At 48.2% G+C, this 20,513-nt stretch overlaps 1 protein-coding gene across 2 annotated transcripts; it reads right to left on the reverse strand.

Annotated features, from left to right (window-relative positions):
* Nucleotides 1–13,804: 13,804 nt before the first annotated feature.
* On the reverse strand, nt 13,805–18,443 carry KLF4 (KLF transcription factor 4). Of its 2 annotated transcripts, XM_068928547.1 has the most exons (5): nt 18,009–18,435; nt 17,800–17,917; nt 16,755–17,670; nt 16,494–16,658; nt 13,805–14,882 (listed from the first exon to the last, which is right to left on the reverse strand). In XM_068928547.1, exons 1-5 carry the CDS (start codon nt 18,011–18,013, stop codon nt 14,707–14,709), a joined length of 1,380 nt encoding a protein of 459 aa, XP_068784648.1. In that variant the 5' UTR covers nt 18,014–18,435; the 3' UTR covers nt 13,805–14,706. The 2 variants fall into 2 exon arrangements, with proteins under 2 accessions (XP_068784648.1, XP_068784647.1); XM_068928546.1 differs by having other exon boundaries at nt 16,494–17,670; nt 18,009–18,443.
* Nucleotides 18,444–20,513: the final 2,070 nt, after the last annotated feature.

The raw sequence follows: 20,513 nt of genomic DNA on the forward strand, positions 1-20,513 counted from the left end.
TTTTAACTTCTAGCCCCGTTTCTTTTTTTCCCCTAAATCTACTTCCCTTTCTGTTAAAGGCCTTTCAGGCCCCAGCTGAGCCTGGTGAGGCAGGACAGGCAGCTGTTTCGGTGTGAGCCCAGTTGGGGCTTGCCAAACCACCACGGGCCAGAGCGTGTCCAGGGGAGCCTAGTGTCGTCTGGGCAGGTACCCGGGGCCTCTCCACTTCTAAGGTGCCCAGCATTACGGAAAAAGACAGGTTATGCCATTTTGAACTCCATCTTCTGATGAGTTGCGAGATCTCTGGTCTGTTTCTAAAAAGCAAACTCTTGCCACCCCTCCTACAAGTCCAGTAAACCCTGGCTGAAATTTTTGCCTGCTTATTGGGAGTGTGCTGTGCCTGAAACTGAGTATGGCCCACCCATGCAAATAGTATTTGAAGGACGGTTTTCAGTTCATGTGCCTGTGTCATTCGTTTGATTTTGGGTGCTTGTGAATAATCCCATTATCACGCTTTATTAGCATGAATGCGTATGAAATTGTGTGTGTGTGTGTGTGTGTGTGTGTGTTCGTTTCAGGGGGAAGGGCGTTGCATGTGTATCTGAATATCGGCTGATGAAATTGCAAGTTGTGCACTTAGACACGAAAGTCCAAGTACCAATTTGCTGATGGGGGTGTGCTGTTCGTTGCTTCTTTGCTTGCACATCAACAGGCCATTCAGCAGCGGTTCTCTACATGATTGGTCAGCTATGCCAGCTCTGAAGGATCAAAAGTGTGACCACAGGTTCTATACTGCCTCACAGGCAACCAATACCGTGCTTTTTAAATCTTTGCAAATCATCTGACTTTTTTCCCATGAAGATAACCCTCAAACCACATTCAGCAACTAATACATGGGGAAATTTTGTGCTAGTTCCCAAAATTTTGTAAACAAAAAGAGTAAAATAAGTTAACTGATTAGATTCCTCTTACCCACTTGGCTCCAGAGTGGGAGCAAAGGTTATACTGCAAGTATTTATTTTACTGGTTATGATTCAGCTTGCTGACTGTTGCCATATGACCAGAACAAATTTGTCCTCATAACTAGAAAACCATTAACAACCATTTTATCAGTAAAATGCCTGAAGTCTCCTTGCTGTTCTAATGCATGCCTCCAACATGGAGGGCTGCTAAGTTGAATGGCCTGTTTGCTTTCTGCTTTCCCTGTGGACCTTTTCACTTCCTCTTCAGAAGAGCTAAACAAACTGCCTCAGGTATTTAACACCCAAATCAAAAACCTACTACAGAGGGTGAGTAGTTCTCTGAATGTCATAGAGGGGCTCAGTCATACCCGTAGGCTTAATGGCAGACTGTTGCCACCAGGCTGGAGCCATGCATATGTACCTGAGACTTAACTAACCTGAATCTCACTTAGGCCTTCTCTGGTTATTGCTTTGTGTATTCACGTTGCAAGTGGTGGCAGCTGTGTGCAAGGCTGAGCCTCACTGCCCCCAGTGCGTCAGCTGTGCAGGGCAGAGCAGGTCCTGGACCAGGAGGAGGGAAGCCCTTCAGCTGCCTATGTCCAATCCACCCGTGCTCACAGTTGAAGGAGGCCTTACTGTGCTGCATGTGTCCAGCTGAAGGCCCCATGAGAATCACTGGTGGTACAAACAGCCTGGAGTAACAGTAAGAACCAGGTGCTATTTTCATTTTAAGCAGTTCTCAAAACAAACAAACAAGCAAGCAAACAAACTTGAAAGTTGCATTGATGTAATCAGGAACAATCTTGAAACAGACAGTGAAAAGTCAATTCTCTTCCTGCTGCACGAAAAGTCAATTAGTGTGTTACTAAATATGGGTAAGACTGGGCGATATCATCATAATAGGGACAATCAGGTCATTTGAATAGCCAAATATGCTTTTATGCTATATTTGGTTACCTTGTAGAACATATCTGAGATATGCATGTAAATGCCAAAGTGTATTTCTTGTTCGGCACAGTGATCCCTCCTCCCTTCAATTATCAGTATGGTTCCTTGTTTGTACCTGTCAAGGGCTGCAGAAACCTACAGCTGTTGGTTTAAGAAAATATGCAGTTCTCTGCCAACAGGAATATCCTGTTTAGTCCTGGCGCTTTCTAAGGTGCCAGTTATACGCACACAGCTGTATATTGCCACAACAGGCCATTCGATCAAAAACCCAGGAGGTATCCTTCTAGTAACAGATCCCTCAAACGCCTCTTCGAGAAGCGTAAGTATTTCCTGAACGACAGATGCTTTTTTTTCTCAGTTAATATTGGGTGCAGTTCCCAGTTATGGGCTGGCAATGTTGAAAGCCTCTCACCGTGCAAAGAGCTGGGTGAAGTGTGATAGCGCCCAGGTGTTAATGAAAGCAGCCGAGCGTGAGGCCTCCGACAAACCTGACTCTCACTTGAGCTGCAGTTCAGCAGAGAAACAGGTAAACTTACGCTCAGTCCTACACCAAAGAGATTTCAGCCTAAGCACGCAAAGCATGTGGGAATAGGGAAGTGATCCTTGTTCCTCTTCTGAATGTAGGAAACTGAAACACAGAGAGGTTCTGGCACTAATTCAGCAAGGTGCTTAAGCCCGTATTTAATCTTTAAGCTCTGAAACGCGTGGGTGGAATCTGGCTCCACAAAGTCAAAGGCAAAACTCACATGAAGTAGGATTTTTACCTTCTCTGTCCTGTGAAAGTCCTTTGGGAGGGAAATAACTTGCCTAAGGTCACACTGGGAGTCTGTGGCAGAGCTGGGAATTGACGCCAGGTCTCTGGAGACCCAAACTAAGTGCTTGAACCTGTTTTTAACCAACTGCACGCTTCCTCCCAAAACATCATTGGCCATACTTAGATCCTCCAGATATCTCTGCGTGACTACGGACCTGACCTTTCTTTTGGCCGCTTTTGTAGGATAAGTTGAAAATACAACTTTCATTCTATCCTCCAAGTAACATTCAAAAATGATGCAAACCAACCAACCAACCTGACCCGAATGCCAGCGCGTGAAGAGCGTTACGTGATACACATTACAGTATCTCCAGTCTTATGGATCGATGAAGCATACAGCTAAAAGCCAAGAACTGCTGTGTGCACATCGGTTTATGTAGGTAGCCTGCTGCTGTGCTGAGCTCAGCTCTCTTCCTAGGTTTTAAAGGCAGAAAGCGGAACTAGCCAGTGCAGACCTCAGAAGGTCGTCCCTTGAGACCCCCCGCACCGCGGCATCAGAGGCTGGGGTAGGCTCGCCCGCCGGCTCGCTGGGGACGGCCACATCCTGCCCCGCGGGCACGGATCAAAAGTGAGCGAACTGCTTAAAACTCCCTGCGGCCAATGTCAGCCTGAGCGCTGTTTTTTGAGGTGTTGCCTCTTGTTGTCCTCAGGCCTCTCCCTGTTTGTTTTTGTGCCGGTGAAGCTTGGTGCACCGGGCAGTCTGCGCGGGAGGGAGGTGCACAGACCTGAGCTTCCTGGGCGCTGCAGTCCTCACGGGGGCACTCAAAAACAATTAATTACAAGCTTGACGAGCGGCTCTGCTCCTCTTGGGGCTGCTGAGGCCTAACAGTCTAGCTTCCACCTCTTCTGCCCGATTCTCATCTACATTCTGGTTATATTGCTTTACTCCATCGGGGGAAAAAAAAAAAAAAAAAAGAGACTTTTAGGGTCTGCACCGACTCCAAAACCCACTTACACTGCTGGAATTTCTCTGTATTTCTAAGCCAGATAGATGTGAATGCAAAGTGTTGTCTAATCTGCTAATGAATGATTGCTAAAAAGCTTTCATTCAGCCTCCAAGTACAAGCAAGTGGTACCTCATATTAATGCCTTCTTTCTTGTTCTACCAGCAATACCTCCTGTTGTTTTCCTTATAGAAAACACTAGCATTAAAAGAAAAGAAAAAATTTCAAAAAATCTGGAAACATGCTTATTCTCAGCATTCAGTTAGCATTATGGTTGCTCACTCCCGAACAAATCAGCATACAGATTTTCCCACCTAAGAGAAGGGCAGTAACTTTTTCTTGTTTATTGCTGGAACTGAAGCTGGGCCAAATTCTGCTCATGAGGCCTTCAGAAACCAGGGACAGCTGTGTCTCTGTAGGGCCTGATTCAGCCAGGTAATAAAACATGTGAGCAGCCCCTGAGGCATGATGAACAAACCCTGGGTAATATACGTGCTTGCCAAAACCAGGATGCAAGGAAGAACACAAACACAGCTAAAGGTTTTCATGAGTGACTAATGATTCTGGACATCTTAGTAACTGAAGATGCTATGAAGTATGTGCAGTATGTGCAGCTATGAAGGTGCTAATTGCTTTGCCTCTGGAAATCCGGGCATCTTTATGAGACTATTCAGGCATTAAAGCTGTGCAGTTATGATTTATTTCTGAAATGCAAGTAACACGCTGCTCCCAAAAAGGAAAGGGCTGGATTCACTTCCTCCGACAGGAATGTGTAGCATGTTCATTTTGGCTTTGGTTGGTGCTGGCATGGGGTGCAGAGCATTGAACTTCCTCTAGCTTTCTACCATGTCCCTGAAGCTGGTAACCCATCAGCTCAGTGGATAAACTTCACTGCCGGAGGGAGGCAACCGCTAAGAGGCCAGCTCTTATTTCCAGGCACGATTTCCCGGTCATCAGCGTATGAACGAGGGCACCCAAGTGCTGTCTTGGCAAACATCAGTGCACTGGTAGCCTACCAGTATCGGTGGCATAGGCAGGATTGTCCACCTTGGCTGGTGTGCAGCACACTGGTCTTTGCGTTTGTGTGTTTACGACAGAGCAAAGTCTCCCTGGTGCTGGGGAAGGCTGCCCAGAGAGGTCTACGGGCCGTGTGCTTTCTGCCCTGGGTTTCACACCCACTGTCCCACAACCAAGCTATCCTCTTAAAAATAGTCGCATGGGGATCCTGTACTTCCCCATTTGGGGTTAGTGCATGTGTGTGTGTGCGTACGTGTTAGCACCCTTTCAGCCTGCTGCTAATTATGCTAGCTGTGTTCAGAGGAGCGAGGAAGGCAGAGGCATGACTTGGGGTCCCAAATTAAGTGTTAAAACCTACTGTCCTAAAAGGGCCCTATTCTCTGCTGCTACCCTCACTTCTGGCCATGAGTCCTGTGTCCCCGCACGCAATGGTAGAGGTAGCTGAGAATACCGCCTTAACAAGTCTTTGTTTCGCCCTCTCAAGTGTATGTGGAAAGACAGAGCACAGGGAAGAAGCAAAAACACTGGTTAATTGCAGGGCCCAAATCCCTTCCAAGAGGAGAGCTTAACTTTTTTTTTTTTTTTCCCTCCCTGCCAAGAACATATGTATTTTGTATAGATTTAATTACATGATATAAGAAAGGAAAGAAGATTTGCCCAGATACTATGGTGATGAGTGCCATAGAAATGCCTATAAATAAATACAAACACAGAGCAAAACCAGACATCTGCAGCGGAGTATGAAAAAGAAAAAAACCTGCCTGGAGTTTTCTCCACGGTCCATCACTTTAAGGAAACAAAAGCTCAGCTCTTTTTGACATTGTGATTTTAGGCTCCGATGTGCCTTTGGAGTTGTTCCTTCTGCCACCCTCAGGAATCATGAGGCTGGCACTAACTTATTTGTGTTCCCCAGCCTCTCCTTCCTGCTTCTGCTGTGAAGCCTCATCACCTGAAAACTTGTTTGTGCATACTAAGTAATGAGGCTCTAGCGCTCTGGGAACCTCTTGAACTTTTCTGCCATTTGAATTTGGAGAAAAATTAGAGCTTTCACATATATCCTGAGTTGAAAGTCCTGTCTGCATTACATGTTTTCCTCACTGTAGCAGGGAAATAAGACGAAGCCCTACAGGGGCATGAATGGTGTTGTGTGGCCCACTTTTCCATTGCAGCCAGCGTACATTGAGAGCACCTGCCAACTTTCTGAATGAGGCCTCCTTGCCACCTTATTTCCTATTCCTCCTGTCATGTTCTGGAGCCTTTCACCTCAAATCTTCTATCTAGCAACGCGCTTTGTCATTTCACTTAATCCACGGGATTTCAAGGGCTAGATCCTTATGAACAACACTCAGGCATGAAGCGAGAGCTCTGTCTCCCAAGCAAAACTATTTTCTTGGCTCCGCTGCACAACTGCAAATTCCCTTGTGCTAAACTGGCAAGGTTAAACGCTGTCATCGCAAAGCAGAGAGAGAGAGAGAAAGAGAGAAAGAGCGAGGCGAGAGCTGGAACAACAATAACAGACCCAGTGTACTTCAAAGAATTATCATCTGCTCCAGCTCAAAACAGCTCTGGTTTTGATTCGTTTATATACGAAGGGGGAGGAAATCAGAACAGCTGTCGCTCTGCTATTCCCTTTAGCATTGCAGAGACATTTTGGCAGTCTGCAAACTTGCTTCCTACCAGCCTCTCTCCTGTTTTTGCATCCCTCTCCCAGGAGCTGCGCAGCTGGCAGTGGAGCGCACCCAGAGCCCCCGACGCCTCCAGCCACCGGCGTCTTGCGGCGTGCTCGCTGCGAGTCCTGCCGTGGAAAAGGGAGAGGTAGCACTGGCGCGGCATGGCTGCATTCATCCTGGGAGGTTTGTCCTTCTGCTGCCACTTCGTTTCCAAGAGCCAGGCAGTGCCAGACAACAGGCAGCGAGAGAAGACCGAGCAATCTGCAGGGTGACTTCCCTGGCTCAGAGGAAATTTAAGTCTTAGATCGAGTCTTATATATGATGCGCACCCGGAGAGAAAGAGCTTTCCTTTCTGGCTTGTGCCAGTCTTCTCCCTAGTGAATTGCATCTGTGGACAGTCAAGGTTTATTTAAACGACTAACTCTGGCAGAAAATTGGAGGTAAACTCCAGCATCTTCTCTTCTGGACAAAATAAAATGCTGGGCACAGCCAGTCAGAAAAAAACCCCTCTGGCTTACTTGGTGGTTTGGGCAATATGTAAATCATTCCTCTGGTCTGTATTCTCCTATGCTGCCCCCTCTCCCCGCTTTCCTCCACCCTTATTTACTTCATTCATGCATGCTTCCAATTTTGGACCCTGTAGGTTCAGATCTTAAACTTTTTCAAAGTGCTACCTATTTTTATAATGGTTTAGATTTGCCTGTGTGGTTCATTTGCTCAGCCCCATATCAGCATAAACTCTAACCTCATCTCACCGAGGGGATTTACCTGTAACCATCAGAATTTGGTTTGCTAATGAAGTAGTCGGATTCCCAGACAGCTAAGATTTATTTGCCGTGATCACTTATTTGAAAGCTAATTCTTTCATCTAGAATGAATTTCAGTCCCCTGCGCAAAGAGACACTTTTTTTTTTTTGTCTCTTGCTCTTCAAAACCTGGGACACAACAGAGGAAGGCACGGAGAAAAAAGTTTTTGAACGTGTAATCGGAAAAAAAAAAAAGCTGGAGTTAATCTTGGAAAGGTTTCATTTGAACCAACAAACGTTACTCTGGTCAGTTTCCCTTTCCAAGTTACAATAAATGAGAGCAAATATACTCAACAATTATTAACAAAGCTTTAGTGATACATTTGTACAAAAAAATAATGAGCAATTCAATCTCATGTGGATGTTTGCGTACATGAGGGGGAAAAATGTTTTAACCAATAGTGTCACATCTAACGAAGTTTCATGAGTCCAAAGAGAATTCTACAAAATGTTTTTTTTTTTTTTCAATTTTGACTAAAATGCGAAGCATCACTCATCTTTAACTTAAAAAAAAAATATTGAAATGTGAGGGCTTCTCAGATGTCCTGGTGATTAGAGAAAAGTAAGCCAAAACATCTTTCAAATGGCTTCTGAAACGTCATATTATGCTCAATTCTCCTGGCATTCTTCCAGTGTACAGCTGACTAGATGAACTCACTCACCCTATGTGCATATGTAAAAAGTTGATATTTACTTTCTCTGCCTAAATTCATTAAAAAGTACAACTGATGTTGAATCCTTCCAGCCTTTAGCAGTAAACAGCAAACTCAAGGATGATTTAGAGCATGAGCTTAGACTCTTTCTCTCTCTCTTGCTTGTAGTATGTAGAAATGAGGAAACGGGAGGAATCTGGAAGGTGGCAGCCTCAGAAACTAAAGAAAGGAAATGCTTTCTTCTCTTCTCCCCCCACTTTTATTTTTAAGCTAGAGCAAAATTAGCTGTGGACCGCCTTGCCACAAAGTCTTTCTGAAGCCAGTTGTTCAGCAAGGCACCAAAGAAGATCAAATATTTATTGGATAAGTAGAATCAGTGGACTTATAACAGTAGCATAAGATAAGCATAAGGTTTGAAAGGGATCTACAATCCTCAACTCTTTCTGAGTTGGAACAAACCTTTAATTATTGGGGCTTGGAAAGAAATTATCACGGGAGGTGGGGGGGAGGAAGGATTAGCCCATAAATGCCCACTGCACAGCTACTTGTGCCTTGCTGTTAGGATGCTAGCCAGTGTCTGAGGTGGGTTACTGACCAAACTGGCCACTACTTGGCCCTACGTTCCTCTGCTCCTAAACCAAAGAGTTAAAGGAAACCTGATAGCCCCAACTGCTACAATTTACGAGTTAGTCTCTTTGCATACAAAGCCTTGTCAGCAAGTTTTACGTTTTGAACACGAGAACTTTGTCAAAACAAATATTAGTTAAAAAGTGTTTAGTGACGGAAGGTAGTTAATTACCTTTTACAGGTGACAGGGACATCATAATATTCTCTAAGGCTGAACACAGCATGGACAGTTACTGGGGAGGCAGGAAGGCTGAAAGCAGTGAAATACTTTGCTTTGCACTGGAAAACTTTTTGATATTTTTTAACAAAAATAATAATCTGCTGCACAGTCAACAATTAGCCACCCCTTTTCGGACGGGGGAGCCTGTTTCTGAAATACTGTAATGCGGAAACTGAGAAAGGACAGCCAAGCCGAGTATATCCCACTGCAAAGAAAAACACATCCCTTTGGGTAGTCTCCTTGAGTCGCCAACGACATTATTGACCCAGTATGTTTGGAGCCTAAACACAGAATAAAACCTCGTCCAGCACTTAGAAAGCAAATTCCAGCATGCTTCTGTAATCACCGTCAATGTTGCCCTAGTAGTTTATCAACATATTAACATCCAATATTCATTTTATCTGAACACGAGAATGTGACAGTGATGGACTCTAAACCTCAAGGAGATCATTCATGGTGGGAGATGTCAGCTGAGAACTGGACATCAAACAGTGCTGACGCCCATGACCTCCTTTCAAAGGCCCGATGCACAAATTAAACTCGCACAGTAACTTTGACAAGTAGTTGGTTATACGCATGAGGAAAGCCCTCTCCGCAGTGTTTCTGCATTGAGGGAAACGCATGGGGGATACAGGGAAGCCAGTGTGTGGCAGCTTTCCAAGGCCAGCAAAATCAGCTAGTTTTTCCATGGTTTTCTACGGCTGGGAGGGCAGAGTGAACCAGAAACCCTGCTCCTGCCAACAGCAAAGGCAACGGCACCGGCACCAGGTTCTACAAAAACAGACACCAGACACCACTGAGGGAACTCTGAGTAAATAAATCTCTGTGCTGGCTGTGCAACGTTACCTATCAGACCATTTCTAATTGCTGTGGCAGTGGGGGAAATCATTCTGAATAACTGCCTGATGTCTGGTGCTATAATTAAGCGTCTTTAGCCAACCAGTACAGAGAAGCTGTAACATTTTGTTGAATAAAGTCTGAAACTTTAATAGGGGAGAACTTGAATAGCAAGATTTAAGCAAGCCTTAGCTTGTGCTTGATAAACAAACCCAAAGCAAAACCACGCAAAACCTTTAGCAAGATGGCTGAGGTGATAGCAGCACATGCTTACCCTTCTCAGAAGCTCATGCAAGCGTCTGAGTGAAAGGACTTGGCATTTTCCTTAAAACTACTTATTAATAAACAGGTCACCACACTGACCACTGAGCTGACCAGGTTCACGTGAAAATCATCGTCTCTGTTACGAAAGCTATCCCAGCATCAAGAGCCTGGAAATCATCAGAGAAGGGGAAAAGTCTAGTTGTTAGATACCTCTTGTAATCGGCTATGAAGGTTGTTCACCTTCTGTGTAGCATATGTGCTCTAAATATAGGAGAAATGTTAATAAAACGCATGGCACATTTCTCCTCCTGTCTTTCACACAAGTAAGGTTCCAGCCCCGAAGACTCACAGGTAAGCATCCAAAGGTAAAAAGGAGTCTTGCAGATACCTATCTGCAGCCAGGGCAGCGAACAAAGCTATGGAGATGACACCACCACACGCTTTCACGTCTCCAGGATGACTTCTGCACTTGGTGGCAAGGCCCTCAGCTGTAACACGAACATCCCCCCGCTAAGTCACTGTGGGAGCAAAGGGCAGACGAAACATGCGTCATCCAGGTGTACTGCAGACAGGGGAATGTGGGTGCGTCAACCCTTGGCTCGAAGCCAACGTGACCTCAATTAAATTTCGGTCAGCGATGGGCCTTCCCCTTTTTTACATATGTGTGCCTCTATTCAGTCTCTGACACTGTGCCCGGAGAGCCTGAACACAACTATTTAGTCCAGGGAGCTTTCCTGGCAAGCGCAAGTCAACATGCGTTGCTGTTATTGTTGTTGGTGGTGTTTCTGTTCCTCTCTGTGTGAGTTTTGCTCATCATACCTTAGCTTTACTGCCTCTAACTAAAACTCCTGCAAGAACCAGGCCCTTGCCAGACTACGGCAGCGTGACTGCTGGTCGGTGCAGGCCGTATGCATTTGCAGCACGGTCCCGTTCTCCTGCTGCTTGAAATCAAACAACCCAATTATGCATAGGAAGAAGGAAAAGCCAGGAAGGAATACAGTTTACAACTGCTTTAATTTGGAAACTCTTGCACTCAAATGCTGTTAAAGTGCTTGCCAGGGACTTCAATGGAAGCAGGCAGGCTCGAATGTCTAGCACACTCCCACAGGAAACCTGTGTAAACTAATTCAGCTGAACCGTTAGCACTCGGGGTGATTAACTGCAGGAGTCTCTGATCTCCCCTTATTAAAGAGAAGGGGAATGAGCTTCACTGATTCATATCAGCTTAATAGAAATCCCTGTGAGATTCACAACTGACTTCAGCAGCGGCAGGATTTGGTAACCCCCGTGGGGGAAGAGCAACCCTCTTGGAAGTACAGCTTCACCTGACGGGGGAAAGCATTTGCACAGATCAGAAACACCACATGAGACTGAAGCGTACCAACTTCCACTCTGTGGTGTGCAAGCAGACAAGTGCACAGAAGCGCTACGGCTCTGAGAAGATTTTTATTCCAATGCCATTTTTGAATACTTGGCACTTTGCAGGCAAACATGTGTCATCTTGTTTTAAACAGCTCCATCTTCACATGTTAAATGAGCCCGAGAGATTTGGGCTAGGGGTGAAGAGGATTAAGGATGGCTGTTGTTTGACTGCAGAGATCATTCGCTGCCTCTAGAGCTTTTCCTTCAGAAGTGAAAGGAGTGCTCGGAGGCAGCTCTGAAGGTCAGAGAGGCCATTCCTAGGAAATTCAAATGTACTTTTTAAATGCCCAAGCCTGAACAAAGTAGCATGCGTATACGGCTTTAGCAATGCTAAACAAATCTTTTGTTTTTCAAGATACTCTTACAAGATTGCTTGGTGTTGTGCATATGTTTCATGAGATACATTTATGATAGCAGACGTTGTTCCACCACATCCATTTATGCTCTTGCCTTCAACTCCAGGACACTAGACACAATAGAACAGGTGGCTAACACAGCATGCTATTTTTAACTCTACCTGCATGTCCGAGTACAACTGGTACAACTGCTCGCTTCAGCATTTCCCCTAGAGACCTCCTTAAGAACAAGGACTGCCTCTCATGGGCTGCACATACTGTAGAGCAAAAATTGAGTGTTGGCTCCTGTCCCAAAAGTATAGGAGCAGCATTTTGGAAACGGTTAAAGGAACAGTAGCATTTCTTTTTAAATACCAAGCTCCAATGTGTTTGCTTAGCTCTGGAAAGCAAGTCATACATGAGGACAGCTTGGTTAGGATCGGGGGGAAAAAAGTTATTTTCAAGTTGGAAGAGAACAAAGCCCTATCTCAAGAATGCTATTGTATGTGCAACTATAAACCTGGGATCTATAAAACTACCAGACAGAAACTGAAGTTGGCTTTAACAGATACAGATCACCAAATGCTAGAGCATCTTATGAAAGATCTGATAAAGTTTAAGGTTTTGTCGTGACAGAACACTTGAAATGCAAAAGTAATAGTTTCTCACATGAAATCTTCAGAACTCAATATATACGACTGTGTTAGGATGTGAACCTCACACAGATTTAAAGCATTTCTGAATGGCAGTCATATAGACAAAGATGATAGCTACAGCTAGCCAAGTGTGCGCCAGCGTTAACCAAGTCTTGACTTACAGTTCAGGCACACAGGGCATGACAGTTGCGACTTTGAGCTTGAGTATCTCCTCCACAAGAGAAATCCACAGACAAAGCAAGAGAAAAGGTCAAAAATGACTATTTTAATTTTAAAAAGTTTTCACTTGAAAAACCTTCAGATAAAGAGTGACTCATAACTTTAATTTAGCTTTGAATACTTGCTATTTGCAAACCAAACAAGACATTCCCTACTCCCCATGTTACCTATAAACCAAACCAACAAAGACAGCTTTCAATTGAACAAAGCATGCCCAGGAGATAAGGGGTGAGAAATATTTTTTCAACACCATTATGTTACTTGGACGGATTTAGAAAGAAGTGGCACCACTAACCACACAAAGAACACATCAAAATGTGAAATCTAATAGCATTCCTAAGGTACATTCGGAAAAAAAAAGGCTGATATTTCCACTCTTGTTTTAACAACTGCACAAATATGAAAGGATCTTGCCTGTAATTTCTTTTCCATGCTCAGTTTTTATTCAACACAATATATATCCAAATTCCTAGTTCACTGATATTTTAAACCAGTGGAAGAGGAATCATTTCTTCTCTTTACAAAGAACAGTGAAAAAAACAGGTCCTATTCAGCTAGCATTAGTGTTGCAATAGTCTTACTGCTACGTATTTGTAAAGAATCTAAAGCAATGAGGTCCCTAAGGACAGCTACAACAAAAATGGTAACTACCTGAGGCGCATAAGCTCTGTTAACTGCAGTCAACTGAGTGAAGTCAAAGGTACATTTGAGTATTTATAGCAACTTAAATCTTAAATGTACAGCTACTCAATTTGTAGGCTCTCTACGTGGCTAATGTTTCCACGTTACAGACGTGTACCAGGGCTCCTCCTGGAATTTTGGGTCTTCAAAATATTGCCAATCCACTGAATTTGCAGGACAGATCAAACTTCAAATTACATGACAATCCATGTATTTATTGCTAAAAGCTTTTTATGCATGCACTCAAAGTGTACTCCTTGAGTCAAGTTTACCCTTTAAGATGCTGTTCAGTGAACTTTTCCAATACTGATATAAATATACCAGCTTATCTGAGGAGCTGAAAAAAATAAAGCAAAAATCATTCATCTCAAGAAGGCCAAGTGAGTCAGCCCTCTCCAAAAAGATTTCCAGTCTTAGAATTCGTTATTTTTGAAAATACAAAGTCTAACATGTTCAAAGGGTATGCTTCCTCTGATAAGTAATTCCAACTGAGTTACCTTCAAAAAGGGGCAAATGTTGGTTTCACGGTGCAGGTGAGCTAAGTGACAATTTGATATTCAGAGTAAAAACTATTCAGTACACTTTTCCCCCCTCAAACTATGCTTTACATCAACACTGAAAGTACACCGTCCTGATCTTTTAGAGCCTGAAGTCTGAAAGCCCCTTCTTGGGAAACAGTCATTAACAAATCTTTAAAAATAAGGTTTCATTTGGTATACCCATGCACAGAAGAAAATTAGAATAGCCATTCAGATAAAATATTACGGGTTTATTTAAAACTTATTTTCAACTTGAATATGCAAAATACAAACTCCAACAAAACGTTCATTTTGACTTCGTAGTTTACAAATATACAAAATAGAAGTTTGCTTAAATTTATATTACATATTTATTATGTAAAGAACTATATAGAAAACATTTGTTCTGCTTAAGGCATATTTGGGAATAAACCATTGTACAAACTATTGCACATCGAAACCACAGTGCATTACAGACTGTCTGCATAAAGTTATTTTCTTTAAAAAAATAAACCAGGTTTATTTACCTGATTTAGGTCATAACTGGAGATCGGAAGACAAAAATATTTCCTTGTCAGATATGCAGCAGTTTGAGAACTTTGGCTTCCTGTTTTTGGTACCTCTAGAACCAACAGTCACTAAGCACCATGAAATAGGCTTTAAATACATAGTTCTGTACCTGAATTTCCTCCTTTTTTAACATGGTAATGGCTTTCAGAAGGAAAAAAGTAAAATACAAGATGACATTTACATCTACTATTGCATTGAAAGAAAATTTAAGGGAATGTTATTTCCCTGTGTAATATCCCCACCCTCCCTCCTACACAGTCTGTTTAACCCTGATATCCGTGACTTCCAGTCACTCCTCGGCATTTTGTAGTCCAGAAATAATTCAAGTTGGATTTACAGATGGAATGATAGAAGATCCAGTCATTGACCCCAATGCTTTTTTTTAGTTTATATTTAAAAAGTTCCAATGTTCATATGCAATTATCCCTATTTCCACTCTTTGGAAGACTTCACCATGATTCTCTGTAGTGCTTAAACTGCGTTCCCCCTTCTTGCGGAAGACAGTCCTTGTGCTGTAAATACTGAAATCTCTACGGCAGTTTGGGAAAGATCCACTGCTTCCAATTAAAAGTGCCTCTTCATATGTAAGGCGAGGTGGTCCGACCTGGAAAATGCTCTGTCACACCGCTGGCACTGGAAAGGGCGGTGGCCTGTGTGCTTTCTGTAATGACGCGTAAGTTCATCGGACCGGGCAAATTTCCATCCACAGCCTTCCCAATCACAGTGATAAGGCTTCTCACCTTGAAAAAGAATAAAAAGGGAACATGTGATTCAGGTATTCTGGGGATGTGCATATACCTTTGTTCCATCCCCTCTTCTAACACCTTATTTCTTGCTTTCAGGAAGCGCTAACACATTTAGTCCTGGGTTGAGTCAAAGAAAAGACAATCAGGATCCTGAAGTAGTCGTAAACAAATGACAAAGACTAACAAAATAAGACAGTCTTTTCAAGATAATGCTGCAGGTATTATGAAACACTGATGTTACGGTAATCTTCAGTAGAATGCTTATTTGCACTGTTGGTCTTCCAAACACTGCAGAATGCAAGATAATAAAAGAGTGTGTTTTTTGCTGGTTGATGTTATACAACCAGATATCAACCAGAAATAGCTCAGCAGAGATAATGGATTCAGATAATGGTAGGTTTCAAGATTTTCAAAACCCGCTGGAAACTGTTTTCATTAGCTTAACTTGATTAAATTAACAACTCAATCTTACTGTCTTCACTAAAGCAACACTGCTGAACACTGCTGTTGACTGTAAGATGAGTGTCCCTAACAATTATATACTCCCAGCCCTACACATACAGGAGACAGCTTTGACTGGCTCAGAACAGGCAGGAAGCCCTGTTTGTTAGTTCAGTTCTGCTCCCACTGGCATCAGCTGAAGTTGTAGCCTAACCACTACACTATCACTTCTCCCCTTCCCATCTCCTCTTCAGGCAAAAGTTTGGAACCAAGTCCACAATCCAAGGTTTTGAATTAGGCAAATTCCCAGATTATTTAATCACTCTTACTGAACGCCAGCACTGGTGAAACTGTTATGTATCTGTTTCCACAAGCACAGTTATTGCAGAACTGCACTAAGCAGCAAGGGGAAAGTTTGAACTTGGGCTTAGATGCGTGCTTTGGCAGACTTCATCCGAATTCTAGCAGCAGCTGATGAACTTTTAAATTCTGTCTTTTTTGGTGCTAAGTGACAGGAAGGCATGCTCCCCTGTGTGGGCTGGGCACTCTGTTCATACCATAGACACAACTGAAAGCCCCATTCACAAGGAGCCTGTCACTGTTTCCTCTGAAAGGGAACAGCAGTCTGCAGAGATGTCAAGACTTTGGTGAGCTGTTATAGCTGAGGGCATGTCAGCTACAGGATCTCTTGCACCGGAACAAGCCAAGACAAGGGGGGGCAGGAAGTGTTTCAACAAGAGCAAAGAAAGTGAGATTCAGACAGAGGTCTGCTCCTTTCTCTGAAGTGGGCCAACAGCATCTAGAGCAACAAATCCCAGATGACTTCCAACTACCTGCTAATTAGCTAGCCACATAGCAAGAAAAGAGCAAACACATGCTTTGCCTCAGCTAGAAGCCCACCCTCTCCCACATCTGAGTCACTCTGAACCATTCAGTAAAATACTGAGCCAATAAACAAAGACTGCACAGGACTTAATGTAGCCAAGGGAAAAAAAAACCACAAATCAGAAAGCGAAATTACTTTGCACCCAAACAGAAACCTAGCAGAGAAAGGTTAGGACTTGCTCCTCCTGGCCCTTCTCCTGCTGCTATACACATGAGCGGCACTCATCCCATCTCTCCCCGCATCAGGGCAACCCACCCACCCCACATGCCAGGTCTCACCTGTGTGGGTTCTCAAATGCGCCTTGAGATGAGAGCTCTTGGTGTAGGTTTTGCCACAGCCCGCGTAGTCACATGTGTGTGTGGCCGTCCTTTTCCGAGGCCACGACCGGCGTCCCCTCTTGGGCTTGGTCTCCTCTGGCAGGCAGCTCCCTGGTGGCATCAGCTCTAGAGGTGGAGAAGGTGGAGTGAGTACCACCACCCCTGGTGCCGAACCAGCTACCTTGTCCGCCCCACCAAAACTGCTCAGATAGAGAGACTGACCTTGGTACTGGAGCGTGCTGGGAGGCAGCTGCTCGGGCAGGAAAGTGGGGTAGTTGGGGGCTGGGGGGTACCCTGGCGGCAGTGGCAGTGGCGGGTGGTTCAGCCCCGGGGTGGCGGACAGACAGTCTCTGCTGCTCAGCATCTCTTCGGGCCCCAGGGAGGCGGTAGTCCGGCTGGGCAGCGGGCGGCCCAGGGAGAAGTCATGCTGGGGGGCTCCTCGGGGGCCGCCCCCGTGCGGTGGTGGTGGTGGGGCCAGGGTGCACGGCGGGGCAGTCTCCTGCTTGATTTTGGGGCACATTCGCGGCAGGGGGCTGTAGGGGCCCACGGGGCCGTCGGAGCCAGGCGGTGGGGCAGGAGGGCCGCTCTTGGCGCTCACACCGACGTGGCTGTAGTCACCCACGGCCTTCACCACGAACTTGCCCTGCAGGCTGCCCAGGGGCGGCAGGGTCGCCGGCGCCGGCATGTACACCGGGTCGAGGTCGGGCCGCATGAGCTCGGCCACAAATCCTCCCGAGGGGGACACGTCGGTGATGTCGGCCAGGTTGAAGGGGGCGGTGGCCGCCCCGTCGCGGCTGCCGCCACCGCCGCCACCACCGTAGAGGAGACCGCCAGGCTCGGCCCGGGGCAGCGGGTAGGCGAAGCCGCCGGCGGCGGTCCCCGCGGGGCAGGCGCTGGCGGGGCTGGCGGTGGGGACCGGGGCGGCGGGGGCGGCCACCACCACGGTGGCGGCGGGCTCCTGGTGCATGAGGGAGTTGGAGAGGATGAAGTCGAAGTCCAGCAGCTCGTTGAACTCCTCGGCGTCGCGGCGGGGGCCGAGGCCGGCGGGACCCTCCAGCTCGGACGGCGGCGCCTCGAAGGGCCGCGCCGCCAGCGCCGGCGGCAGCCGCTTCAGCTGCGACAGCTCCTCCCGCCACCTCTGCGGGGAGAAGGGCACCGCTCAGCCCGCCGGCCCGGCGCCGCCCGGCCTGGCCCGGCCCGGCCCGCCAGGCCACCCCGCCCCGCCGGCCCGCCGCCCCCCCGACGTGCCCGGGGCCGGCATACTCACGTTGCCGGGGCCCGCGGGCCGCGGGGTTTTCTCGCGGCCCGCGGCGCCCGCCGCGAAGGTGGCGATGGAGGGGAGGAGCGTGCCGCTGAGCGCCATCTCACACTCGCCGGGGGGCTGCCTGCGGGCGGGACCCGAGAGCGCGGCGTCAGCGGCGGCACGGCGGCCGCCGGGGAGGGGGGGGGGGGGCCGCGCCGCGCCCGCGCACCCACCGCATCCGCGCCGAGGGCCGCGCTGCCGCCGCCGCCGCCGCCGCCGCCGGGGAGATGTGCGCCGGGAGCGGGTGCCGCCGCCGTCCGTCGGGCCGCGCTTCGCCGCCGACGCGCGGGCTCTCAGCCGCCGGGCGCTGCTCCGCGCTTGGTTAGAAGTGATAATGATTTGAGAGGGGAGGGGAAGTAAAAATAAAAATAAAAAATAAAATAAAATAAAAAAACTCCGCGCCCCGCTGTTAGCAGCGCCGCGGGGAGGCGGCGGCGGCCGCCGCCCGGTAACGCGGCACCGGCGGGGCGGCGGCGCGAGAGGCTTCCCGGGGAGCCGCCGCTGGCGCCGCGGCCATGGGTGAGCCGGGCGGGACGGACGGACGGACGGCGGGCGCGGAGGTGCCGGTGGCAGGCAGCGAGGGAGGGAGGGGCCGGCCCGCGCTCTGCCGCTGCCGCCGCCGCCGCCGCGCCCCGCTCGGCACTAACCGCCGCCGGCCGCCGCCGCCCTTCTTATAACCTCACCTCGCCGCGCCCCGCCCACCGTCGCCGGGGCGACGGCGAAAACAAACTGGCACGTGGAGGGAGGGGGGGGGAGGGCGCGGGCGCGCGCGCGCTCGGGCGCGCGCGCGGGGCAGAGGGAGAAGGGGCGCACGCACGCAAGCCTCGCCCCCGCCCCCGCCCCACCTCGTCCCGCCCCGCCCGCGCACGCGGCGTGACGTCAGGCGCGAGAGGGGGGAGCGGGGGGGGGCCCCCCGCCGGCTGGGGATGCCCGCGCGCCGCGGGGGGGGGGGGAGGGGGGCCGCGGCGGGACCTCCCCCTCCCCCACCCCCGCTCCGCACCTCCCATTCCCGGGGGAAACTGGAAAAAAAAGAAATTACACTTTTCTTTCCCCCCCCCCCTCGCCTTTCGACCACGATCCCTCCCCAAACAGCCGGCTGCAGAGAAAAGCAACGCGCGAAAATAATAAGATGATTTATTCTTTCTTTCTCTCTCTCTCTCTTTTTTTTTTTCATTGTTCTTTTCTTTTATGTATTAGTTTATTTATTTATTTATATTGCCTAAAGTGCGGCCCGGCGGCAGCGCGGGCGTTTTTACACGGGGTGACAGGGAAGGCGGGGGGGGTGCGGGGGGGGGGTGAAGGGACGCCGGAGCCGCCGGTGCGATGTGCAGCAAATCTTCCCTTGGAGGACGAAAAAAAAAAAAAAAACCTAAAAAAAAAAAAAAACCCGAAAAAAGAAGGAAAAGCCCACCACCCCGAATGACGGCGTCGGGGGGTTCCCGGCGCGCGCTGCCTGCAGGGGGCGGTGTCGGGCCGGCGCCGAGCCGGGCCCCCCCCCCCCCCCCCAACCACCCCGGGGGGGATCGGCGCGCAGCGCTCCCCGCACGGCACAGTCGCCCGGCTTCATTTTCGGCGAACTGGTCTTACCAGCCTCAATGTTATAAATGTTAATTATTAACAGCTTCGGCACCAGCCCTAATGGATTTCCTTTTTTTTTTTTTTTTCCTGCGCAAAAGGGGCCGCTCCGCGGCAGAGGGTGCGCCGGCAGTCCAGCGCGGAGGGGTGCAAGGGGAGGCCCTGGGGTGGGGTGTGTGTGTGTGTGTGGGGGGGGGGTCTCCGCATCTGTCTCGCAGAGGGAAAACACGAGCATCCCTGATTACACCTGCGTTGTCCTTGCGCTGGCCGCCCGCACTGCGCTGTCCCGCGGGCGCTCGCCAGCCTTTCCCCATCCAACAGACGCCGTCCGCTTTGCACCCGAGCCTGGGTTTTAAGCGGCGTCGGGGTTGGCAGTGGTGCTTAGGCAAGGGTGCGAGCGCGGCTCCGTGGATCGCCGCCTGCTCCCCAGCATCCTGCGCCGAGCTCGACCCGGTCTTTTCTCACCCATCGGGCACAAGCTGCAACTTTTTCTTTTCCTTCCTCAAATGAAAGTGAACGCGACTTAATGGTCCTGAAACAAGCTGAGCTCAGGACCGCTTGCAACCTGTGCATTCCCAGCCACCCCAAGCCGGACCTGCGTTAATATGCCCTTTCCGGCCATCCGCTCATTCCTCTTTAGTCCCAATTACCCTCCCCCCCCCCCTTTTTTATTTTTATTTTTTCCAAAAAAATTTCCTCCTGCCAAGTCAGAACGCAGCACGTCTCTGCGCTGCTCGCAGCTGCCCGTGGGGGTTGCTTAATCCCAGGCAGAAAACTGCAGAGCACTTGGGTCGCTCCTGCCTCAGGACGCCCGGTGACATTTTTCCAGATTAGGCAGCGTCTGGGTAGAAAGATAGGGGAAAAAGACAAAGACGGGGAAAAAAAAGGCCAGGGGATGAAAGAGCGGAGCTGACTTGGAGTCTGCGGAGAGAGTTGCGGTCGCAAGGGAACAGCATCCCACGTCGGGAACGTCAAGAACATCAACAGCCACCACGACGGCCAAAAAACAACAAAAAAAAAGTCACGTTGATTGTGCTGGAAACAGAGACCGACCTGTTTATCCTGATACGTTCATTTTAAAGCCTACGTTTCAAACTAGGTTT

The sequence above is a fragment of the Struthio camelus genome, chromosome Z (assembly GCF_040807025.1).
Source record: "Struthio camelus isolate bStrCam1 chromosome Z, bStrCam1.hap1, whole genome shotgun sequence".
Lineage (NCBI taxonomy): Eukaryota > Metazoa > Chordata > Aves > Struthioniformes > Struthionidae > Struthio > Struthio camelus.